This window comes from Athene noctua, chromosome 1, assembly GCF_965140245.1.
Source record: "Athene noctua chromosome 1, bAthNoc1.hap1.1, whole genome shotgun sequence".
NCBI classification, from domain to species: Eukaryota; Metazoa; Chordata; class Aves; order Strigiformes; family Strigidae; genus Athene; species Athene noctua.
Genome location: NC_134037.1, coordinates 222,236,449 through 222,263,380, shown reverse-complemented (window position 1 = coordinate 222,263,380; position 26,932 = coordinate 222,236,449). Strand labels below are relative to the sequence as shown.

Sequence of the window (26,932 nt, the reverse complement as noted above, 5' to 3'; positions counted from 1 at the left end):
TGAAGGAACTCTCCCTGTCCTTATCTCGACACAAGGGCCTTTTTTAATATTTTCTCTCCCAGTCTAGCCAAGGAGGGGTGTGATAGAGTGGCTTTGGTAGGCACCTGGTGTGCAGCTAGGGTCAACCCACAATACATACATATTTGAGACATCTATGTCTGTGTGACAGAAAAGGCAGTCAAAGAGAAAAAGCCCAAAGCAAAAACCCAAGGCAAATATAAGCAGACAAATTCACATCAATCAGTAACTTGTTTTTATAGAATTTTTTTTTTCTCTTCTTTTTAAAGTTACTCATACTATATAATTTTGTTTGGTTTGTTTTATAATTATTAAAAATATTATGAAAACATTAATCGCAGATGTTGAAAAGCGGAGACATGGAAGGCTAGATTTACAAACAACAAAATTTTGTACTTTTTGGAAGTCATGCTATGAAGGATCATTAATTTCTTCAACTAGTTTTTACTCAGTGGACTGTATATTGTCTTGTATGACACAACAGTCTCCTTGATTTTCACTCTCTGAAAGTGATAATGTTGATTCTGTTTTGCTGATGATTTCTCCGAAAAGGAAGAATGCTCAGAAAGAGACATTGAGTCTCTTACCTGGCATGATGGTGATAGAAAGTAGGAGAAATATTGACTGTATTCCCTCAATATGCTTAACTTTCTCATTAAGAAAGTAAAACATCTCCAGATTTTGCAGTCACATTTTGAAAGATTGGACTAACTAGACCAATTTTCCTTTCTCCTATATGCAGCAGCAGCTCGTTTACTATCAACAACTTTCAGCTTCCTTTTCAACACAAATATCATATGGGACTACTAAAATGATGCCAATTTAGTCTTAAAAAGGAGAGTGTGCTGAAAATAAAAAGACCATTGAAAGCTGCTGAAATAAATTTATTTTCTCTCTAAATCTCTCTGCCTGTTCTGTTACCACCGTCATCCTCTCCACTCCTTTTATTTCATCTCCCTTCTATCATCTTTCTCTCATCCATATCAGCTAAGGGATTTTTCTACACACTTTTTTTGTACAATGATATATTACTTGATAAGATCCAAAAATCATTCTGGGAGAATGAAAATGTAGTACTGAAAAAATCAACATCTAACCTTTGTTTAAACTGATGAAACAGTTTTGATTTAAGGTGATGAAATGAGACCAATAAGCGCCTCAAATTTTACAAGTCAGATTCACAGATTTAATGAGACATATGTTTTTGGTTTTGTGTTTAATACTTTATAGTGAGTATACCAAAATGCAAATTATAAATAAATATTTTTTTAAAACTGCCAAATGAGATGAGACTTTTTAATATAAGTATAGACTTGCTTAAATAAAACAATAACAGCGAAATGAAGCAATGCAGAAATGGAAGTCCTGATATTACTGATGACATTCATTTAAGAAAACAAATTGGTTCATTACATCATCAGCAACTGACTGTGGATTAAACAGTGTACTTAGAAATTGCATAGTTATTTAAGAATGGATTTTTTACAACCACTAAGGTTTTATAAAATGTGCTAACTGATAGTCTTTAACAAGCAATGACTGATGTTATTTAAATACGGTGTTAAAGCTGACCAAAAAAAAAAAAAAAAAAGGCAATGGTCTATACATTATTGACATCAAATCTTGTGTCAGGCTTAGAAGAAAACTGATTTAAACCTGAGAAACAAGGTGTTCAATGGGCTGTAATTCTGTTCCCATTGTCCTATAGTAGTTTCAGACGCCCAGAATCACTTATAGTATCACAGAGTGGCTGAGGTCGGCAGGCACCTCTGGAGATTGTCGAACTAATCCCACTGCTCAAAGCAGGGTCACCTAGAGCCAGTTGCCCAGGACTACATCCAGATGGCTTTTAAATAACTTCTAGGATAAAGACTTCACAGCCTCTCTGGGAAATCTGTGCCAGTGTACCACTCTTGCAGAAAAAATGAGGTTTTTTTCACATTTAGATGGTATTTCCTGTATATCAGTCTGTATTTTACTCAATATCACTGAGGATACCATGAATTCATTTTCATTACTTCCTCTCATCAGGTATTTATACAGACTGATAAAATTTCCCTGAGCCTTCTCTAATCCAGGCTAAACAGCCCCAGCTGTTTTAGATTCTCCTTGTGTGTGAGATGCTCCAGTCCCTTAACCATCTTTGTGGCCCTTCGCTGCACTCCCTCCAGTAAGTCAATGTCTCTTTTGTAGCAGAGAGCCCAGAACTGGATGCAGTACTCCAGGTGTGCGTCACCAGGGCTGAATAGTGTGGAAAGATGATCTCCCTCATCCTGCTGGCAACATTCTTCCTAATGCAACATAGGATACTGTTGGCCTTCTTTGCTGCAAGCACGCATTACTGTCTCTTGTCCAACTTGCTGTCCACCAGGATCCCCAGGGCCTTTTCTGCAGACTGCTTTCCCACCAATCAGCCCCAGCCTGTAGTGGCGCATGGGATTATTCCTCTCCAATGCCATGTTGAATCTCAGAAGATTTCTATCAGCTCATTTTCCAGCCTGCTGAGGTCTCTCTGGTGGCAGCATAACCATCAACCACTCCTCACTGGTTCTGTCATCTGCTAACTTGCCTAGAGTATGCTTTGTCCCATCATCTAGGTCATTAATTAAGATGACCCCTGGGAAACATCACTAGTACCTTCCAGCTGGACTTTGAGCTGGTGATTGCAGTTCAGCTAGTCAGATTGGTCAGGAATGATTTTCCCTTCATAAATCCATATTGACTATTCCCAGGCAACTTCTTATCCTAAATATGGACTGACATTATTCCAGTATTATTTGCTCCATCACATTCTCAGGGATCATGATAAAGCTGACTGGCCTGTATCTTTCCAGATCCTTCTCATCCTTTTTGAAGATACAAGTGTCACTTGCTTTCCTCCAGTCCTCAGGAAACTCTCCTGATCACCATGACCCTTTAAAGATAATTAAGAGTGGCCTCACAATGACATCAGCCAACTCCCTCAGAACTCATGTGTGCATGTTTTCAGGTTCCATGGACTTGTACATGTCCAGCTTACTTAAATGTTCCTTAATGTGATCCTCCCCCACTGAGGGTAAGTTTTTCTAGTTCCAAACTTTCCTCTCTGGTTTCAAGGATCTGGGACTCCAGAAGCCAGTCTTAAAGACTGAGGCAAAGAAGATATTTAGTACCTCAGCCTTTTCTGTGGTCTTTCTCACCAGGTCCCCTGCCCCAGTCAGCAGAGAGACCATATTTTCACTAGTGTTCTTTTTACTGTTGAAAGACCTGTGGAAGTCTTTCTTGTTGCCTTTCAAGTCACTCATCAGATTCAACTCAAAATGAGCTTTGGCTTTCCTAACCTGATCCCTACAAGCTCAGACAGCATGTCTGTATTTCTCCTGGGTCACTTTTCCATTTTCCACCACTAGCATCTTCCTTTTTCAGGCTGAGTTTAATCAGGAGCACAACTCCTACTGCCTTTGCCTAATATTCTGCACATCAAGATGGAACTTTTTTGAGCTTAAAGGAGGTGATCCTTGAAAAATCTATCAGCTCTTCTGAAGTTCTTTTCTCCAGGGCTGTATTCATGAAGCCATCATTGCAGAGCCCATATATACTGGCCTCAGTAGAGTTTCTAGCCCCCTTTTGTGAAAGCTGCTACGTAAACTGTTGCATCTGTTGGCTGCCTCTATTACACACCTATCTATGAACCCCACAGTCTGATTATTGCATTATATTTTCTAAGAAGCCACGTTGGAAGAGTTTTAAGCAATGCAATGCAGAAGTATTTAGTTTCCCCATTAGGCAGTGCTTGCATCATATGTTTCAAAAAAATTATAATGAGTAGTAGTCATAAGGTAATACCTCCTCCCCAAGCAAATAAATTTACCCTTTACATTACAGCAGAATGTGTCATATATGAAGAATACCTGAGCAGATTGTTTCATACATGGGGAATTCAATATCAATCATTAATGGTTCTTACGGTTTGGCATCAGAGCTTAGATGTCAGAACTTCTAAGAGCGTTTTATATCACACATACGAATTAAAGGGTAGTTGCAAAGGTGTTGCTTTTAGCCTCCCTGTCACTCAGAACAGAGTGCAGTACATATTACCTCTGTATCAAAACCTGTACTGAAGTTACTAAACAGTCCATGATAACCACAAATGGCAATAATGCATTCAAAATCTTAAGGGATACATTCTACCCAGATCACAAAGCAAAATATTTTCCAGTAAAATAGATGAAACAAGACTATTCTCTTTTTTGAATGTTCCAGGTCATTTCTTTTAATAGAAAAAAAAAAAAATCATTTTAAGTAGTCTGTATTGAAATGTCAGAGTTCCCATCCTATTAGCGCACAGTAGAAATCCTCCTCCTTAAAGAGCAAATGTTCTGAACTCTATGGTGCAGCCAATTTCTGCATGGTCTCTTGAGATAAGATTTTTCATCTTTTTGTAGTTAAAGATAGTAAACAATGTGTTAGAAGATCAGAGTTCATCTTGACTTCATGAAAAAGGTTTTCATGTTCACTAAAAGCATCCTACAATATAGTAACATCAGAGTACCTAATTTTGTTTTCTGTGTTCTACTAGATAAGAAACATCCATCTAGATTTACACTCAGAATGTAGATAATGTTTTTATTAAAATATATTACATAAAATGGGCTTTTTCTGTTCCTAAATGAGAAAATAACAACTTCTATCTGACACTTTAACTCTTACTATTGTTAAGCACAATGCACACAAGAATAATATTGTTAGTTTTTTCAGGACCATTTGTTAAAAGAAGAGAAAAGACAAAAGGTCCTCACAGCTTTTCTTCTTGCACCTCATCTTCAACAATTTGACAAAACCAGTTTACGGCACAAAAAAAGAAGAAAACCTCTTAGACTTAATGTTCTACATGATACTGGTGCTCTGTTGTTTGCTGAGAAAAGCAATAATACATCCAGAAAAGGAGTAAATTATTGTAAGATAATTACATTTAAAAAAATCAAGGTTATTATTTATCTTAATTAAAAAAAAAAAAAGTTAGAATCAGATTTTACTTTTTTCTTTTAATCTGTAGAGAATAATAATTCTGGTGTTGAGGGACTAATGTATCCTATCCATCCTTTGATGAATTGCTTTCATTTTCATAACATTCTGAACAGTTTGGCTTTGCTAGTTCTCATACGGTTACTAGAAACGCAAATATGAGGATGTCTTTTAAGAAAATAAACAACTTTTTTTCCTAAGATACTTTTTCAGGAATATATTGAGTAGCTAGGTACAGTACATATAGTACAGAGAAATCTTAATGTTTCCCTGAAAATGATGAAAATAACTCAATGTTTGTTATTTATTCAGTCATATAGAAATCAGTACCTATTAAACTCTATTTTCTGTCAGAAAGATGCTTTTGGGGAAACTCTGCAGTATTGATTAAAAAGCATCCTAGCTAGATAATGTGTCAGTGTATTACTGTTCATCAGTACAATCGGAAACTGGTAGATTCCTAAAGTAAGAAAAATTTTGGAAACACTAAAATAAATTTTGCAGTCAAATTGTACATACAGACCAAAAAAAAAAAAAAAAAGTACAGAAAAGAAGGAAATAAGTTGCAGTACCATGTTACTATATACTGGGAAGATGAATTTTTTTCTACCTGGAAAATAATTCTCCTAAGCATTTAGACTTAGGGATTTGTGAAAGAAAACAGTGTTATTTTTTAGCCAAATGAGATCTAAAATGGAATATTGTCCTGTGTGCAATGGCAACCATTTTTCTTGTGATTGCCTTCACAAAGCTATGTAGCAAAAAACCTATCATGTCCAATTAAGGGCTGAGATCTGAACAGTTTCAATTATTTATACCTGGAGATTGGAATGGGATTTTTAAATTGCTTTTCTATGACGCTACAAAATAATGGGACACTTCCTATCATATTTCTAACTCTACCTTTCCTTATCTGCATGATAGACCTAATTTCAAACCGTGAAATTTTTAAAAGTGTCAGTTTTTATAAAATAACAGGAAATATAGCTTCATACTGACACTTCTGGATACAAAATTGTAAAGAAAAAATATCTGTGGTGTTAGCTTTATTGTAGTCTCTGCATTTTGATATTTGTGGAAACACAGAATTTTAACTAGGAAGGAAAAACTTGTATTCAACAATTAATTTTTTAAAAAGGAAATTACCTTTTAAGAATAGGGCAGACATGCTGTATCACAACACAAAGTGAGGAGACAAATAAATCAGTGACTTGTTATCCAACAGTTAAACTTGATTAAGTAACACCCAGACTTTACTCAACCATTTTATGCTCTGCATATATTTAGTTTCCAGGTAGCTGTAAATTTCTAACAATATCCTTTCTCACCCACATCCACAGAAGCATACTTGGACAATTCTGGATTCATTGTAACTAATATTGCTACTTTTCCTTACTCTTCTTCTAGCTCTCTTTAAGTCTTAAACCACTTTTCTTCCATACTATTTGTGTCAACATAACAAAAAGTAATGATGGTAAACTCACTAAAGTATTTAAAAATAATGATGGTACTTTGGTTGTTTTAAATTATGCATCAATTAATTAAACCTGGTATTTAATTTTGATAACCGTAATCTTAACTGGGTGTGAAATACAGGTATCGTTCTTTGGATCACAGAATCACAGAATTTTCTAGGTTGGAAAAGAACTTGAAGATCATCTAGTCCAACCGTTTACTTAACATTGACAGTTCCCAACTACACCATATCCCTCAGCACTGTGTCAACTCTACTCTTAAACACCTTCAGGGATGGGGACTCCACCACCTTCCTGGGCAGCCCATTCCAACACCTAACAACCCATTCTGTAAAGAAATGCTTCCTAATATCCAGTCTGAACCTTCCCTGGTGCAATTTGAGGCCATTCCCTCTTGTCCTATCTTAACTTACCTTAACTTATTACTTGGTTAAAGAGACTCATCCCCAGCTCTCTGCAACCTCCTTTCAGGGAGCTGTAGAGGGCGATGAGGTCTCCCCTCAGCCTCCTCCAGACTAAACACCCCCAGTTCCCTCAGCCGCTCCTCGTACGACCTGTGCTCCAGACCCTGCACCAGCTTTGTTGCCCTTCTCTGGACACGCTTGAGTCATTCAATGTCCTTTTTGTAGTGAGGGGCCCAAAACTGAACACAGGAATCGAGGGGCGGCCTCACCAGTGCCGAGGACAGGGCTCAGATCCCTTCCCTGTCCCTGCTGGCCACGCTATTGCTGACACAAGCCAGGATGCCATTGGTCTTCTTGGCCCCCTGGGCACACTGCTGGCTCCTGTTCAGCCAGCTGTCAATCAACACCTCCAGGTCCCTCTCTGACTGGCAGCTCTCCAGCCACTCCTCCCCAAGCCTGTAGCGCTGCTGGGGGTTGTTGTGGCCCAAGGGCAGCCCCCGGCATTTGGCCTTATGGAAACTCCTCCAGTTGGCCTCAGCCCATGGCTCCAGCCTGTCCAGGTCTCTCTGCAGAGCCTCCCTACCCTTGAGCACATCAACACTCCCACCCAGCTTGGGGTCATCTGCAAACTGACTGAGGGTGCACTTGATCCCCTCGTCTAGATCATCAGTAAAGATGTTAAACAGGAGTGGCCCCAAAACGAGCCCTGGGGGACACCATTCATGACCAGCCGCCAACCATATTTAACTCCGTTCACCACAACTCTTTGGGCCCGACCATCCAGACAGTTTTTTACCCAGCAAAGCGTGTCCCCATGCAAGCGGCAAGCAGCCAGTTTCACCAGGAGAATGCTGTGGGAAATGGTGTCAAAAGCCTTACTGAAGTCAAGGTAAACAACATCCACAGCCTTTCCCTCTTCCAATAAGCAGGTCGCCCTGTTGTAGAAGGAGATCAGGTTTGTCAGGCAGGACCTGCCTTTCATAAACCCATGCTGACTGGGCCCGATGCCCTGGTTGTCCATTATATGACTTTTAATGGCACCCAAGATGACCTGCTCCATGACCTTCCCTGGCACCAAGGTCAGACTGACTGGTCTATAGTTTCCTGGATCGTCCTTTCTGCCTCTCTTGTAGATGGGTGTCACATTTGCCACCCTCCAGTCCAATGGGACCTCCCCAGTTAGCCATGATTTCAGGTAAATCATGGACAGTGGCTTGGTGAGCACATCTGCCAACTCCCTCAGCACCCTTGGGTGTAACCCATCCAGTCCCACAGATTTGTGTGCATCCAAGTGGTGCAGCAGGTCTCTGACCACCTCCTCTTCCACTGTGCTGACCTCATTCTGCTTCCCCTCCCCATCTCCCAGCTCCTGAGGCTGGGTGTCCAGGGAACAGCCAGTCCCACTGCTACAGACTGAGGCAAAGTAGGCATTGAGCACCTCAGCCTTTTCCTCATCCTTAGTTATCATGTTTCCCTCTGCATCCAGTCAAGAAGGGAGATTTTCCCTAATCCTCCTTTTACTGTTAATGAATTTATAGAAACATTTTTTGTTATCCTTTACAGCTGCAGACAAATTGAGCTCTAGATGCGCTTTGGCTCTCCTAATGTTCTCCCTGCATAGCTTCACTACATCTTTATAGTCTTCATGAGCGACCTAGCCAGGCCAGTCTCCTTCCCCCTTGCTTGTTTTTCGGCACATGGGAAAAACAGCCTCCCAAGGGATTTTGTTAATCAGTATTTTGAACAGGTCAAAGTTTGCCCTGCGGAAGTCTGAGGTGGCAGTTTTACTAACCCCTCTCTTTGTTTCTCGAAGGATCGAAAACTCAGTCATCGCATGATCACTGCACCCTAGACGGCCTCCAGCCTTTCCTTCCCCCACAAGCTCTTCCTTGTTCACAAGAAGCAGGTCCATGGGGGCACCTTCCCTGGTCGGCTCACTCACCAGCTGTGTGAGGAAGTTCTCCTCCACACATTCCAGGAACCTCCTCGATTGTTCCTCCTCTGCTGTGTTGTGTTCCCAGCAGATATCTGGGAGGTTAAAGTCCCCCACAAGAAGTCCCTAACGGCAAATGACCATGAGATTTCTCCCAACTGTTTGTAGAAAGCTTCATCCACCTCACCGCTTTGGTTGGGGGGTCTGTAGCAGACTCCCACAGCAAGATCTGCTTTATTGGCCCTTAACCTAATCCACACACTCTCAACCCTGTTATCACTACCCTTGATTTCTGAGCTGTCATAGCATTCTCTTACATACAGGGCCACTCCACCACCTCTCCTTCCCTGTCTATCCTTCCTGAAGAGCTTGGAGCCATCAATTGCAACACTCCAGTCATGTGAGGCATCCCACCACATTTCTGTTATAGCTACTATGTCAGAGTTGTCACGCTGCATTGTGGCCTCAGGCTCCCCCTGTTTGTTGCTCATACTGCATGCATTGGCATAGATGCACTTGGGATGAGGTAGTGAATCCAACACCCTTTTGTGAGTGTGGGCCCCATTCCCTACCAGACCCTTCTCAGGTGCTTCCACGGTTCCTAAACATCTTTCCCTTCTCTCAAATGAAGTGGCAGAGGCAGAGCCCTCACCAGTCCATCACCCTTCAAGCTTTGGCACGCTTCCCTTGAGCTTGTTCCTAACATGCCCAGTGATCTCCCTGTCCCCTCTCATATCTAGTTTAAAGCTCTGTCAATAAACCCTGCTAACTCCTGCCCCAGAATCCTTTTCCCCCTCTGGGACAGCTGCAACCCACCTGTCTCATTTGTTGCCAGCAGACCAGGTGCCTTATAAACCTCACCATGGTCAAAGAAGAATTCCAATGGTGGCACCAGTCTCTGAGCCACATGTTAATCAGATATGATTTCCACCCTCTATCAGTGGTTTTCCCTTCCACTTGAGGGATTGATGAAAACACGACCTGAGCTCCCGAGTCTTCAGTTAGGACCCCAGTGCTTTGAAGTCCTTTTTGAGTGACTTAAGTCTTCTCTCTACCACCTCATTACCTGCCTGGATAACCAACAAGTGGTAGTAATCAGAGGGCTGCACCAGAGCAGTGACCTTCCTTTTAATATCTCTGACCTGAGTCCCAGGGAGGCATCAGAGCTCTCTATGGTATGGGTCTGGTAGACATATGGGCTCCTCCGTACCCCTCAGAACAGAGTCACCCACTACAATTACCCTCCTTTTCTTCTTACTTGAAGAAGTCGGATGCTACATACAGAACTGCCATAAGCCAAGCTGGGAATTTAATACCTGATAGATTAGAGAATTAGACATGTCCTACCTTCCTTAGTGAATATTCAGTGAGACATTGTGAAAATACCTCTTCCTATGTTTATTCACGAGCAGGTATCAAGGCTGAGTAAAAGAATTATAAAAATACCCCTGCCCTCATGGGCCAGAAACTATTATACTAACAAGTTAATATAATGCAAATTTATAGATCTGCCTGCCGTCTCTTTATTTACATTCAGCTTTGTAGATGAGACACCAGATTCTCAACCCTGCCACACTATTATCCTGAGAACATGACACAGAAATTATTATAAGTGTTGCCATTATGATTTGTAGCTCTTTAGTGAATTGGGTCATGATCTACTACTTACTAAGGGTGCAAAGTACAATGACAAGGTACTTAGTAATTCAGAAAAAAGTAACCCTGTAATGGTCCTAATGATTAGGAGAAAAATCCAAAGCAAAAATTTAATATACATGCAAATCGATATTACAGAGAAAATACTTTAAAATGCTCAGGTCTTCTATCAACACAGTGAAAGCAGCTAGAATGATGTATTTCCCCTGACATTTCAACATTAACAAATAACAATAATTTAACTACACAGAGGTACATGGTACTAGTCAATATTGAATAAAAGAAAGATTCTTAAACTAATCTCTAAACAGCTGCTTCTGAAAGGGTAAACAATACAGCTATGTCAGAGCATTGCTGTGCTCTGGTAAACTAGTCTGTTGAAGAACTATTCCACTCTACTTACTGCTTAGGTTGTTATAGGTTTGTTTTTTTTAGTTTTGGGGGTTTGTTTTCTTGTGCACAGAAATCACCACACAGAGAGGGAGAACACACATCTTCAGCATAGTACCACCTTGTGAGATGCTGATATACCCAGAAAGATTTACATTGCGGGAAAAAAAAAGATATTTCCAACAGGATCTTGACTCAAATAACCTTTTTTGGACACAAGTCTTTCTCCTTGAGCTTGTTTTGTTTTCCATTCCACTCATACTGTTAAATTAATGCTAGTGAATAATCTTTTGTACAAGAACGTAAATGATGAAGGCACAGATTAAAGGTGGAAACTGTTTCTTCATGTTACACAAATAACAAAGCAGTGGATATTTTCTTCATACTCATGAAGCACACATACGATATATGAATATTTTCTTCATGACTGAAAATATTGTCCATAACTGCCAATACGTCAAGGTCCAAAACCATCTCAGATTTCCTTCATGAGCAGAATATACTGCAGATTTGACATGTATAGAATATATCGAACTCACAGCTCTGTTGATTTAAGCTTGATTTTAACAGATATCATGGTGATTTGCTCAGAGGATGTAAATATCCAACAATTAAGATGCATACATCTGGAAATATGGAATGTCTTTGCCCAGTGCAGTAGAATTTGGTCAGTATTACATATGTGTGATAGTATGAAGGGCTGTATTATTTTCAGTTTTTGGTATGCTCTAACAAACTAGTATCTAGAATGATTTCTTTAATCCAGTGTTCTATCTTTTGGCCCTGCAGCAGACGTTCTGCAAAAAAAATATGATTATACCTTTCAATAATTATTTATAAATAGTTGGTGTACTTACAACACTTCTGGGAAAATTAATCATAAATAACTACAGTTTTATCATACCAGTAGGGTATGAGCTACTACAAGACCCATCTCTTGGTTTCCATGCCAATTCAATTCTCCCCATTTTACTGACATTTTTTCTTCCTGCCTTTGATCTCCAGACTCCTGTCCATAAGGACACTGCAGGTTCATATGTGCCCTCATGTCCAAAAAGGAATCTCAGATTCTCATGCATTTGTCTATTCACTTCTGTACTTTTTTCTCTCCACATAGTGGTTTCCTTTACATACACACAACATATATAACATTTGGAATTATTTTGCTGTTATTTTTTAAAACAAAACAAAACAACAAAACGCCCTACTTATTTTTATTTGTCTCTTAAAGGAAGATGTGAATTTGACATTTTTGCCTCCTCTCTAGCCTGGCAAAGGTGGCATATAAAAAGAGGATGCTATCCCACAAGCTAGAGGAGAAAGAAGAAAAAAGATCCCCTTTATTCTCTATATTTTTATAGTAGAGTTTAGAGTTACCATGGATGTAACTATTAAGGCTGTATTAAGTTTTTATTTATATTCCTAGCCTACTTTAATGGTTTCTACTATGCCTTGAATGCTTCTTTGATAGATGCTTCTTTTACCCTAGCATATATTAAAGATTATATCCATCTTTGAGTCACTTATTTTTCTCTTTTACCATAAAGGGAGTTTACTCAGATGAAAATACCTACATTTGGTTAAAGTAATACCACCCAAGTTGCTTTTTCAGTTTGAGGATATAAAGAATTTCTAGACTATTTATCAACTTTTTTTTTTTTTTTTTTTTCAGAAGAGACTTTGAGATCTTTAAAAAATAAATAAATTAGAAATTAAAGGATTATATTAAATCCTGGGAAACATCCCAGTTCTAGGCTGACTTTCTTAACATTTCACTCTTGTTTATTATTAGTTGAATTCCTGCCATTTTGTGAAGTGACTGAACTGTGGTTGTTAGCAGTATTATTATCTAATATTCAGTCAAAAACTAGTGAACAGCAACAGATTCACTCTAACCTAATAAGGAGTTCATGAATGCATTGTAAATTGCAAAAAGTTCCTTCAATTAGACCGTAACAGTGTAATCACACTTAAATGGCAAACATGACAGACCATTACTGAAAATAACTGTAAGAATGAACTGTGGAGCCCAGCCAAGATGTTCTTTGTTAATTACACAAGAAGTACCTTTCAATGTAAAAGGGTTTTTATACATTAATTCGGTGATATACATATACAATATAAAAAATTAAAGCTAGTTTTTAATATTGTGTTGTTGTTTTGTTTTGTTTTGGTTTTTTTTCAGTAGAAAAAAACCATGGTCACAGAATTACAACCAACTTCCAATATGGATAAAACTGATGTAGGCTTTTTTATGAGGAAAAAAAAAAAAATCAAACCACCCCCCCAAAAAAAAAAACAGAGAGAGATTAAGGAAGCAGACTTCCAGTTTGAAGTGTTCTTAATAATTTTCATTGTACCTTGAGAGGCAGGAACTGCTCCCAAGCCGCAAATTAATTAATCTTGAACATTTTTTTTTTTTTTCCCATGGAAATGGTAATATGCCACCTCAGTTTTCTATTCCATTATATATATTCCTACTTAGTGGGATAAATCCTATCCTAAATTCTTAGTTCTTTAAAACTGCAGAGGTTGTAAATATGCCTTAAGCAATCACACATGCTAAAAATATTTGATAAACAATAATTACTTTTTGAAAATCTAAAAATTCTTTGGAAAGCATCTCATTAATTTTAAATCATTGAAACAGGCAAGAGTTAAATACTTTAAAAGTAAATACTTTATGAATTACTATTTAATGTTTTTGAACATGTATAGGCTTAGATTGATTAATGTCTTTATATTTATACATGTATTTTCCTTATGAGATTTACCATCTAGTAAGAATAAAATAAAAGCCAAGATAAATTAATTATGAAGGAAATAAATTTTTGTGACATTTTACATGGATAAAAACATAAAGTTAAATTTACATCAATTTGCACTTCGGTCCTGATTTTCTTTATTAATAGAATCTTCTTCTGTTGATTCATCACTAAGTAAGGGTCATGACTCATCGGCAATAAGGGCCATACATTTCTCCTGGTGAATGAGCTCTTTAAGCAGTTTCTGATAAAGAAAGAAATTATTATACTATGTCCCCATGACATGTTGAATTAGCACGTCTATGGACAGTGATTAAAATAAAAATAGAAAAGTGAGAATACTCTTAACAGTTAACAAGATCTTGAATTAATATATAATATGCATTGTATTAAAGAAAATGAAATATTCAGACAATCACAGAATCATCTAGATTGGAAAAGAACTTGAAGATCATCCAGTCCAACCATTAACCTAACACTGACAGTTCCCAACTACACCATATCCCTCAGCGCTATGTCAACTCTACTCTTAAACACCTTCAGGGATGGGGACTCCACCACCTTCCTGGGCAGCCCATTCCAACGCCTAACAATCCGTTCTGTAAAGAAATACTTCCTGACATCTAGTCTAAACCTTCCCTGGTGCAACATGAGGCCATTCCCTCTTGTCCTATTACTTTGTCCTTGGTTAAAGAGACTCATCCCCAGCTCTCTGCAACCTCCTTTCAGGGAGCTGTAGAGGGCGATGAGGTCTCCCCTCAGCCTCCTCTTCTCCAGACTAAACACCTCCAGTTCCCTCAGCCGCTCCTCGTACGACCTGTGCTCCAGACCCTGCACCAGCTTCGTTGCCCTTCTCTGGACACGCTCGAGTCATTCAATGTCCTTTTTGGAGTGAGGGGCCCAAAACTGAACACAGGAATCGAGGGGCGGCCTCACCAGTGCCGAGGACAGGGCTCAGATCCCTTCCCTGTCCCTGCTGGCCACGCTATTGCTGACACAAGCCAGGATGCCATTGGCCTTCTTGGCCCCCTGGGCACACTGCTGGCTTCTGTTCAGCCAGCTGTCAATCAGCACCCCCAGGTCCCTCTCTGACTGGCAGCTCTCCAGCCACTCCTCCCCAAGCCTGTAGCGCTGCTGGGGGTTGTTATGGCCCAAGGGCAGCCCCCGGCATTTGGCCTTATGGAAACTCCTCCAGTTGGCCTCAGCCCATGGCTCCAGCCTGTCCAGGTCTCTCTGCAGAGCCTCCCTACCCTCGAGCACATCAACACTCCCACCCAACTTGGGGTCATCTGCAAACTGACTGAGGGTGCACTCGATCCCCTCGTCTAAATCATCAGTAAAGATGTTAAACAGGAGTGGCCCCAACACCGAGCCCTGGGGGACACCACTCGTGACCGGCCGCTAGCTGGATTTAACTTCTTTCACCACAACTCTTTGGGCCCGGCCATCCAGACAGTTTTTTACCCAGCAAAGCGTCTGCCCATCCAAGCAGCCAGTTTCACCAGGAGAATGCTGTGGGAAACAGTGTTAAAGGCCTTACTGAAGTCAAGGTAAACAACATCCACAGCCTTTCCCTCATCCAATAAGCAGGTCACCCTGTCGTAGAAGGAGATCAGGTTTGTCAGGCAGGACCTGCCTTTCATAAACCCATGCTGACTGGGCCTGAGCATCTGGTTGTCCCTCATGTGTTGTGTGATGGTACTCAGGATGAGCTGCTCCATCAGCTTCCCTGGCAACAAAGTCAATCTGAGAGGCCTGTAAAATTATCTAGTACCAAGTAATAGGGTTGTTTGGTTTTTTGGTTTGTTTGTTTGTTTGTTTTTAATTTATTAACAATAGGTTTTCATCTTAAGAACTTAAACGGCACAAACAATCAGATCTTAAGATTTTTCACTATCATTTTGTTGACAGGGTTTTTATGACACAGCTCTGTCATGTGGAAGTCTGGATACGGATCTTACAGTTATTTCTGTGGGATATAAAAATGACTAGAAAAGATCATCTGAGTGAAATGATGAAAATTTGGTCTAGCTTGTCTAGAACTTTTTCAGAATGAATAGAAAATTATTTTCTTTAAAGTTCAAGAGAGTTTCAAAATTTGACTTTGCATAGGTAGAATTTAATTGTTATTAGATAATTCATGGTAGATAGTTCTCTGTTAAGACAAGGTAAAAAACCTTCCTTTCCCTCAGAAAAAACAACCAACCAAAAATATCTTTCTGGGTAAGGAGCTCACTGTATTAAACTTTATGTAACATTTATTATTCTTAAAACTCATAAGACATTTAACTGCATTTATGTTCATAAATTCTGTGTAAATTTTAGTATGTATAGTCCTTTTAAAGAATCACAACAATAGTTCTGTATATCTATAGTTTCATGCCTGCATTGCAAATTTTCACCTTGACTGGTGTCACTATTTTAGATTATCATTTTTGTCACTAGCATTTAATGCAAATTTACATCCATAAAAAGTGAATTGTACTTCATAATTTAAGAAATTCTACTTTATTCGGTGTCTTGTATTTAAAGTGCAAAACAGAAAATGTAAATGAACAGAAGCGTTGACTTTAAGCTTTTGCATTTTTTCAAAAACAGTCTATGTGAAGTAAAATTAGTAAGAGAAACAAAGTATTCAATAAACATTCAAACCTCCCTATTATCAGCTTCAGGAATGCAATGGTTTAAGTATGCAGCTTCATTTGGAATTGAGCTATCAGTTAAACTTCTTCATGCTTGGACATTGCATACATTATAACTACTGAAAATGCAAGGAAAAGACCTACAGCTTTTCTACAGGTACACAGATCTAGAAATAAATGAATACTTCTAATGCAGGTAAACTGGTTTAATTTACTTTGTGGTTAAGTTGAGGGTGGTTTATAACTTCCAAGCTGAAAAATATTACTAGGTCTGTGTTACTGACCAAAGCACTGATAATGCTATGTATCACAATGTCCACAGAAAAAAGATGCTATAAGTTTAGACCATCCAGATATGTGTGAGTATATATATATATATATATGCATACACACAGGTACGTCATGATATATATGACATACATAAACATACATACATATATATGCACACATGTATCATATATATTTGAACTGGTATGCATATATTTATGTACATTATATATGGATCAAAAAATAGGTTAATCATTTCTTTGATTTCAGCCAATAAATAGAAAGTCCTATCTTACTTTTGATTTATTAGCTCTGCATTTACCTATTCCCTTTGTTATGTAATTTACCAGCTTTTTGACTGATACTTCAGTTTCTCCACAGTCTTTTCCTCTATTAACATTTCTCATTACTATACTTCTTGAAAATTATAGAGCTAACCCTGTTTTTTCCCTGCAATTTTTTTTTTTCCTTCCCTCTGCCTCATGTGTTGAATTATAAAGCAGTAAGCATGGTATCAAGATGGGTCTGAGAAGCTGGGTGGGTCATTCTCTTTCAGTGAAATACGGAAACAGACCTTTGTGCAAACACATAATGCCATTTGATATTTTTGTCATCAACATCAAAGATATTCTGGCATATTTTATCCTGCAACTGCCTAACATCCTGTATTTTCTTTCCACTTCCAATTCTTGAACTTAGTCTTTCAGACATTAACTCCTGTGCATACCAGTTACATGACAAACACATTATAGGCAGGTATTCACTCTGTCTAAGCATACCCCTTAGGACCTTAAGAATACATTTACATTACATTTTTTCTCTGGTTCAGAACAATGGGTTGAAGCCATAACCCACTGTGTAAACTGAGACTTGGAAACTCTTTAGGTCCTCTGGGACCATTCACTCTAGACAGAGTGAATTCTGTCTACCTTAGGCCTATATGCTATATAAATATATTTAAGGCTTTCCCATCATCACTGAATATTTTTTAACATTTATATATATATATATATATGTTATAAATGTTATATATAAAAATATATTTTTTTAACGTGTGTATATATATATATATATACATTTAACATATATAACATTTTCACTCAGACAATTCCAATGGCAAAATTCTCTTTTCAAAGTGGGAGGGAGGAAAAATATGTAACCTGCCTCCACTCTAAGATGCACAGGAGTCTGCTAGGTAATACCATGTCCTGTTATTCTTCTTCCCATGCTGATCATCTTGCAAATACATGTTTGACTATGGATAGTGAGATCAGTATATTTACAAAGTTAAACCCCAAAGCTCAAGTCTAGGCTTAACAAACAGTGTAAATCAGACTAAAATAGGATCTTAGACACTTTTTCAATAGTTCACGGAAAGGGCAAGACAATTTAGGATATCTACCTGAAAAGGCTGTCCTTCTCGCTTAACTATACTGGAAGCCTAATTTTCTCCATGAGGCACTTAAATTTTTTGCTTTGGAAAGACAAGCTGAGTATCAATCTTTGTTTGGTGTCTTATTTATTTTTATTTATTTATTTAAAACCACAGTTCCACTGGATTTGATATCTAAAGTTTAAATTAGTCTATCATTGATTTCCTGTTTCCTTTCTCTCTCCTCCTCTGTGTAGCCTATCAAGTCTTCTTATGAAGCAATTCTGCACCCACTTTTCCCATTTCTTTGCTGAATTTATAATCCGCAATCTGTATTACATTTTTACCGTCTTCATTTTTTCAGTCTCTTTCTGTCTTCCTTATATGGGTTTTGGTTTGGCTTTCTCACGCTTTACCTTCCCCATATTTCATTTGTGTTTTTTACTGCCTTTCTGGCTACATATTACTCTTTTGTATTCCATACTGGTTTATGGCCTGCTTAATGGGGATTATAGAATCACTGCTATTTGAAATAATAGTTCTGGATCCCACAGTCTACCCTTTCTTTTTTTGTACCTTACCATCACCACTTACTCCAAACACTACCACTACCATAGCTTCCACTCATCTTCCTCTGACAGTGCTAAAACTACCTAACATAGGACTTCCTACACTACGTATTTTCACTACAACAACAGTAAATTTTGATTCTCTCATTTCTCATTTCTACATATATCAGCTTCTACAAACATAGCTCTACTAAGGATTATATGAAGACAGAATAAAGTGAATTGTATTGCCTGTTTGTGACTTTAGTTACGATGAGGAACATTTGAATTTTTTTTTTTTTCTGATGTCAACAAAAAGAGGTGGGTGCCTACTTCTAATCTCACATACAAATCCAATTCAAACAGCTCTAGCATTATCACTACATGGATATAACAGAACACATATTTAGAAAACAAATGAGAAAAGAAGATTTCTTACTGCAGATCAATTTCTTATTACAAAGGGCATTTACTAAAATAATTATTTTATGGGATTCCTGGGAAAAAAAAAATCAAATTAAAAAGCACTTCTATTAGCTAAGCTTCTCAGGAAAGAATATGTGACTCTTACACAATTTCAAATAAAGAAAAAGAACACGTCTACTGCTTCCCAAACAACAGCATTTAATCATTTTCATCATCACCAATAAAATCCCAGTTTATACTTCTTTCCTCATTTTACATGTTGCGTACAAAAAGCCCCAATTTCTGAAATATAAAAATTCAAAAGTGATTTCACACAAAACAAAAAATCCTCTAGTGGTCAAATGCCTAGCGTGTTCCATTTTTTCTCCTGTAGAAAACATATCAGTTTTTCTCCAGTCATAACCTCAACATTCCTGAACAGCTTTACTTAAACTATAAAGGTATCTTTTAAGTCTATTGATCAAAAGCATCTCAAGAATTATCAACCCAAAATTATACATATTTTTTTAACTGATCACAAAGGGTTTTCAATCATGGCTCCATCTCTCTTGTCACTGGGAAAAGTTTCTTCTTTAGCAAGCAAACCCTAATGTTTTATTAATATTTTTCTGTGTTATAGCTGAAGTTGCTGCATTCTTACTCCCCTTAGGAATAGCATTGAAACTAATAACAGATTCTGTAAAATTCTGGAACAGTAGCACATTAAAGGACTTGCTGCTGATTGTAACTCAGGGGAATGAACACGATAACCTAGCATGTCTTTTCCATTTCTATTTTTCATGATGTTGTAATGATTCTATCACACCAAGTGATTTTAGCAGGACAAGATATTGAACAGTTCAGTTTTCTATACCTTACAAAAGTTGTGTTCTGGTGGATATGTCCTATAGATTCTAAACTCTTTTCTTGAAGGAAGAAAATCTCATCACTCTACAGTTAAGAATAAAAAATTATATTTTTGAAATATCACAGAATTATTTATGCAGTTGTATTAGAGCTGTTTCCTCCTGTATATATATGATATACATAATAGAAAGACTTTTTTTTTTTTTTTTCCCCCCCCAAGGAAACAATATAACTGCCTTTCACTTAATTTAAAAAATAATAACACCTCCCCCTAAATGAATATTTCTTTGAGTAGAGAATGGAAATACAATGCAGCTTGATTAATGATGACAGTGGTGTGGACAGTAATGACAGTGGCTCTTAAAAAAAAAAAAAAAAAAGCAAGCAAAAAACAACTGTCCAAAAACAGGCTATGGGAAAATATGCTCTCAGTCATGATTAAACTATTGCAACAAATACTTTGTAAAGTTCATCAGTCCATGACTGACAGAATGCTTATAGCCTTTATTTCCTAACATGCTGGATAAATGAAAACACATAATGCTTTGGTTAAAAAGAAGTAATGCCTTGATTGATTGATTGATATAAATGTCCTTTTTCACAATAAGTGCATACAAACCTGAATTTTCTCACTAACTTGTGTAAGTTTCAGGATTTGTTTCCCTGTTCCTCTGCCTTTTATTTGCTGTTATTTTTTAATTTTCCCTAGTATTATTTTGGTAAATAATAAAAATGTACTTTAACTTTCCGTATATTCTTAGCAATCTGACAAGAACAACGTAATCAACTACTGGTACAGAGTGCTACAATAGCATAAAAGTACCTAGTTTTCCATTACAAATTACATTCCTAAAAAATGTATCTTTTTAAAAAGATTTTTTTCCTTACCTAAGCCATGCCTATGTGTTGACATTGGTGGTAATACAGTCCAAGCCTTGGTCTTTGGGTTGTAACATTCAACGGTGTTTAACGTCTTTAAACCATCCCGGCCTCCAATGACAAACAGCTTGTCATCGATGACAGCAACACCGAACTGAAGCCTCCTGCCATTCATCACTCCAGCCTGAATCCATATATTTGTTCTGAGATCATACTTTTCAATAGTTGTGGCACCTGATGAATACAAAATGCATACAAAATTGGCACTGGCTCTCTTCTTTATGTTTGGTTTTGGTGTTTTCTTTCTTAAAATGTGAAAACTTTAATTTTATTTTTGGATTACTTACAACATCTTGACAAACAGGTTTTGTTTCTTTAGAGAAAGTAGTCTCTGGAATATATAGATATGTGTGTGTGTGTGTATAACTTCTTCCCTCCCCAAGGAAAGTGAAAAAGCCCCACACCCTAAATGGCCCCATTAGAATCAAAGTATTACAAGACTGAATAACAGTAAGCTCTAACTTTATGATTTTTTTTACAGTTCATTGGCATAACTAGGATAACTAATCTTGTTATATGTGATTCCAATTTTCTGCACAGTATAAAAAAAGCCTATGAAATTACATGATATTTTCATTAAAGACTAGAAGTTGTATTTTAATTTGAGATCATATTTTCTTTCTTATTTTAGGTAATTCTGCCGTTTTTTTTCACACATGTTTCTGCTGGAAGTAGAGAAGTTGTACTTACAATCTCAAGCAAAATATTTGAAGAAAGTTTCTATATACAGTCAAAACCTTTCCCTTCTGAACTTAGTTGAATTACTTTCACAGATTAACTCAAAAGCTATAAAGAGCCAGTTAATCATTAAAAAGTCATTAAGAAACCTCTGCTGTTAAAAGTAATTTGTATGCAATATACAAAGATGAGATACAAAATGAAGAGTTTATTAATAAAAACAGAGGGATAAAGGAAGCATAATTAACTTAAGTAGATTCCAGAAAGCGAAAGAGTAATGCATTCCATTAATTGCAATATGAGTGCAGGAAAAGTTAATTTAAAGCAAAAGCACAAATATTTGAGTGACAGATGAGTTTAAATTAATCCTTAAGAGAAAGACTTGATAATTCATCAAAACATAACCATTTCATTTTTACATACATATAACAGTGCTTCATTTCCAAAGTTTAAATATCCCTACAGAAAGAATCAATGTAATTATTAAGCTTTACAACTATTTGTATTATAATAAAAGGTTAGAATTCCATGGGAAATAATTCTTTTAGGATTCATTCATTCTTTGGAACAGAAGAGCAATGAACCAAGTAGAAACAAACATCATGAAAGCAATACTTTTGTTAATTGAACTAAAAAAGATATAATTTAAATTCAATTTGTATCTAAGTGTAGTGGAGCAGCAATAATGTACAATTCAGCTGGATGTATTAAATCCCCTGCTAGTTTTATGAAGTCATAAAATATATGAAGCAATTTTTGCATTCGATTGAGAGACATATTTATTTATCTTTTTGCCCCTAATTTAAAATTGAGAACCGTGTAAATGCGTTAATCTTTAGGTTCAAAAGAACAAAAATACAGATTATTTGATACAGTTGTTTGGTAGTGCTGCAGGGCATATTATAATGATGCATATTAATAAAGTTATATTATAATGCTTGAATTTTTTTATATGTGGAATGTATTCATTTTAGAACTGTAGCATATGAGTTCTATAATGCTTTCTACTTCAGTGGTAAAGAGTACAGTTTAAAAGCTTTGTCATTCTGTTTTCAGAAAATCTTACAACAAATAGAGTCTTTGAATTATGCTCAGTTATATATTTTCTAATATTGGTTAAGTCTGAGTTTGCCACAATGTTTTATTAAATTACACATTGAGCATCTAATCCAGCAGGTCCTGGAATGCCTGAATCCTGTTTATCCAGTAAAATGCCTTGCCAATCCATAATAATAGTAATAGTAGTAGTAGTAGTAGTAGTAATAATAATAATAATAATAACAACCACAATATAATATGGAATAGGTACCGGTCCTATAAAATGGTCTTTAGTATTGGGAACAAGAATATAATACATCTCAACTGCAATGCAGACAAGAACAGAAGACCTCTTAAATAGTCCTTGGATTAAATCAGCTCATGGATGAAGAAGGGATGATAGGATCAGCTGAATATCTTGACAACGGGCAGAAAGGCATACTTTTAGTGGTTTTTGGCTGAATTCTATTTCGTGCAACCCAGTTGTCCAGCACTGGAATGCCTGTAGAATCTCCATGGATGCTAAAATTGCATGAAGAAGAATGTGGAAATGCAAAGAGCCTACTTCTTCTGTTCTTCATTCCCATAAAAATGGAGAACGTCTAGGACATCTTAGATTAAAACAGAGAACAACCTTCTACCTTTCATAGGAAGAAAACTGGGTGTTGATTTCTGACAATGATATAGATTATTTTCTTTCATCCAACTGATTTCTTGGAAGTAAAAGGATTTTCTACACCAAGGAGAGGAGAAGAGGCAAAATCTTGACTAAGTACAACAGGATTTTACTAGACAAATCAGTTTAGCTACTTGATTGTCAGATTCTCTGGGTATATAAAATCAATAACGTATTGGAATATTGATCTTTCATTCATCATATATTTTATTGTTTGCATATACTTCAGCAAGGAAGTATTATTACATTGCCAACTGTTGATATCACAAAAATGCTAAGAGTTAATATACTTGCTCTGAAAAAGAATAGAGGCAGAAGCTCTAAAGTATCCTGCGGTGCATCAGACATAGCATTACCAGACAGTCAGAGAGTTTATTATCCCACTGTATTCAGCATTGGTGCAGCCTCACCTTGAGTTCTATATGGAGTTCTGGAACTAATAATTTAAGAAGGGTGTTAAGGTCCCTGAACGCATCCAGAATAGGGCAACAAAGCTGGTGAAAGTGCTGGAAGGCATGTCCTATGAGGAACGGCTAAGGACTTTTGGCTTGCCTAGTTTGGAGAAAACGAAGCTCTCTACAGCTTCCTGAGGAGGGGAAGTAAAGAGGGAGGTGCTGAAATCTTCTCCCTGTGATCCAGTGACAGGACATGTGGGAATGATTCCAAGCTGCATCAGGGCACATTCAGACTAGATATTAGGAAACATTGTTTTACTGAGAGGGCGATCAAACACTGGAACAGGTTTCCTACAGAGGTGGTTGATGCCCTGAGCCTGTCAGTGTTTAAGAGGCATTTGGACAATGCCCTCAATAATATGTTTTAACTTTTGGTCGGCCCTGAATTGGTCAGGCAGTTGGACAAGATGATCATTGTAGGTTCCTTCCTAGTGAAATAGTCTATTCTGTTCTACTCTGAGAACTTACAGGTCTCTTCTGCTAAATGAATGACAATGGGATAGTAAGAACAACAGCCATGATCTATCTATGAAAATCTCACTTTAAATACTTTCTGTTAAAGATTGGAGTCTTTGTATTAATTTTATTCATATTAAATATTTAAAGGTGCTATACGGAGAAACAATGCATAGCAATTTTCAAAAAAAACACCCAACACAGATTCAACACAATGCTTAAACCATCTCTTCTAGCTCTAGGTCTTTTTTTAGGTATATTCTCTACTATATTGTATAATTTCCTGAAGCTTATTGATTGTATCATCTTCTGCATCATTGTTGATGGGCAACTCATTAATCTCATTACTAACAAGGGCATCACTTCATCTTGATGACAATGTCTTTGAGTTAGATTTGCTGAACACTCTTGTCACTGAGGACACTGTTGTGAAAATACATTTTCTTTCCTGATTTTTAAGCATCTTCATTCACATAGGAAGTAATGTAATTCTCAGTTTCTCTTACAGCCTTTTCTGTATTCTGTAATGACCTTAGACACTTGTCTTATGGAAAGGCTACTGGAGGTAAAAAATTAATAAACATTAAGTTTTATGTAAATATTTTGCAGTTCTGTTTTAACATATGTTTAAGCAAATGATTATGTTTTCTGAGTTCAGGTAGCAGCTTTGTCACTGCCAGGAGCCTAAGTGGATAATAGAATTATTTAGGATGGAAAAGACCTTTAAGATCATTGAGTCCAACCATAAACCTAACACTGCCGATTCCACCACTAAACCATGTACCTAAGCACCACATCTACACATCTTTTAAATACCTGCTGGAATGGTGAATCAACCCCTGGGCAGCTTGTTCCAATGTTTCACAACCCTTTCAGTGAAGAAATTTTTCCTTAGATCCAATCTAAACCTTCCCTGGTGCAACTTGAAGCCATTTCCTCTTGTCCTATCATTTTGCTTTGGAAAAGAGACTGACACCCTGCTTTCAGGTAGTTGTAAAGAGCAACAAGACCTCCCCTCAGCCTCCTTTTCTCCAGGCTAAACAACTCCAGTTCCCTCAGCCGCTCCTCATAAGATTTGTGCTCTAGACCCTTCAACAGCTTTGTTGTCCTTCTTTGGACACGCTCCAGGACCTCATGTCTTTCTTGTAGTGACGGGCCCAAAACTGCACACAGTATTTGAGGTGTGGCCTCACCAGCGCCAAGTACAGGGGGACAATCACTTCGCTAGTCCTGCTGGCCACACTGATACAATCCAGGATGCTATTTGCCACCTGGGCACACTACTGGCTCATATTCAGCTGGCTGTCAACAAACACCCCCAGGTCCTTTTCTGCCAGACAGCTTTCTAGCCACTCTTCCTCAAGCCTGCAGCATTTCACGGGGCTGTTGTGACCCACATGCAGGACCTGGCACTTAGCCTTGTTGAATCTCATACAGTTGGCCTCGACCCATCGATCCAGCCTATCCAGATCCCGCTGTAGAGCCTTCCTACCCTCAAGCAGTTCAACACTCCCACTCAGCTAGGTGTCATCTGTAAACTAACTTATTTATAGATAACTTTCACTCAATCCCCTTGTCCAGATCATTGATAAAGATATTAAACAGAACTAGGCCAAATACAGGTCCCTGGGCAACACCACTTGTGACTTGTCACCATCTGGATTTAACTCCATTCACCATAAGCTTTTGGGCTTGGCCATCCAGACAGTTTTCTACCCAGTGAAGAGTATGCCCATCCAAGCCGCGAGCAGCCAGTTTCTCCAGGAGAATGCTGTGGGAAATGGTGTCAAATGCTTTACTGAAGTCTAAGTAGATAACATCCACAGCCTTTCTCTCATCCAGTAAGTCGGTCTCCTTGTCATAGAAGATCAGGTTAGTCAAGAGGGTCCTGCGTTTCATAAACCCATGCTGACTGGTCCTGATCATCTGGTTGTCCTGGATGTGCCAAGTGATGGCGCTCAAGATGATCTGCTCCATAAGCTTCCCCAGCACCAAGGTCAGGCTGACAGGCCTGTTATTCCCTGCATCCTCCTCCCAGCCCTTCCTGTGGATGAGCATCACATTTGCTAACCTCCAGTCAACTGGGACCTCCTCGTTTAGCCAGGACTGCTGATAAATGATTGAAAGTGTCTTGGTGAGCACTTCCATCAGGTCCCTCAGTATCCTTGGGTAGATCCCATCCAGTCCCATAGACTTGTGTGTGTGTCTAAGTGGTGTAGCAGATTGCTAGCCATTTCCGCTTCAATTATGGGGCTTCATTCTTCTCGCTGTCCATGTCTTCCAGCTCAGGAGCCTGGGTTCCCAGAGAACAAGTCTTACCATTAAAGACTGTGGCAAAGAAGGCATTAAGAACCTCAGCCTTCTCCTCATCCTTTGTCACTGTGTTTCCCCCCACAACCAATAAAGGATGGAGATTCTTCTTATCCCTCCTTCTGTTGTGAATATATTTATATAAATGTTTTTTATTGTCTTTTAATCAGATTAAGTATCAGTCGGGCTTTGGCTCTTCTGATTTTCCCCCTGAATAACCTAATGACATCCTTGTAGTCCTCTGGAGCTGCCTGCCCCTTTTTCAAAAGATCCTAAATTCTCCTTTTTCTCCTGAGTTCCAGCCAAATATCTCCGTTCAGCCAGGCTGGTCTTCTTCCCCACCAGCTAATCTTTTGACCTATGGGGACCATCTGTTCCTGCGCCTTTAAGATTTCCTTCTTGAAGAATGTCCAGCCTTCCTGGACTCCTTTGCCCTTCAGGACTGACTCCCAAGGGACTGTTGTCAACCAGGCGCCTAACAGGCCAAAGTCTGCCCTCCAGAATTTGAAGGTGGCAGTTCTGCTAACCCCACTCCCTACTTACTCCAAGAATTGAAAACTCTTATCATTTCATGATCGTTATGCCCAAGAGAGCCTCCAACCATCACATCACACACAAGTCCTTCTCTGTTCAC

General features: G+C 38.0%; 1 protein-coding gene across 2 annotated transcripts in view; it reads right to left on the bottom strand.

Annotated features, from left to right (window-relative positions):
- KLHL1 (kelch like family member 1) overlaps window positions 1-26,932 on the bottom strand; it is a 257,373-nt gene that overhangs the window by 34,325 nt on the left and 196,116 nt on the right. For both annotated transcript variants that reach the window (XM_074931125.1, XM_074931133.1), the window contains one exon: window positions 20,635-20,859. In XM_074931125.1, coding sequence (XP_074787226.1) covers window positions 20,635-20,859 — 225 coding nt within the window. The remainder of the gene's footprint in view (window positions 1-20,634; window positions 20,860-26,932) is intronic.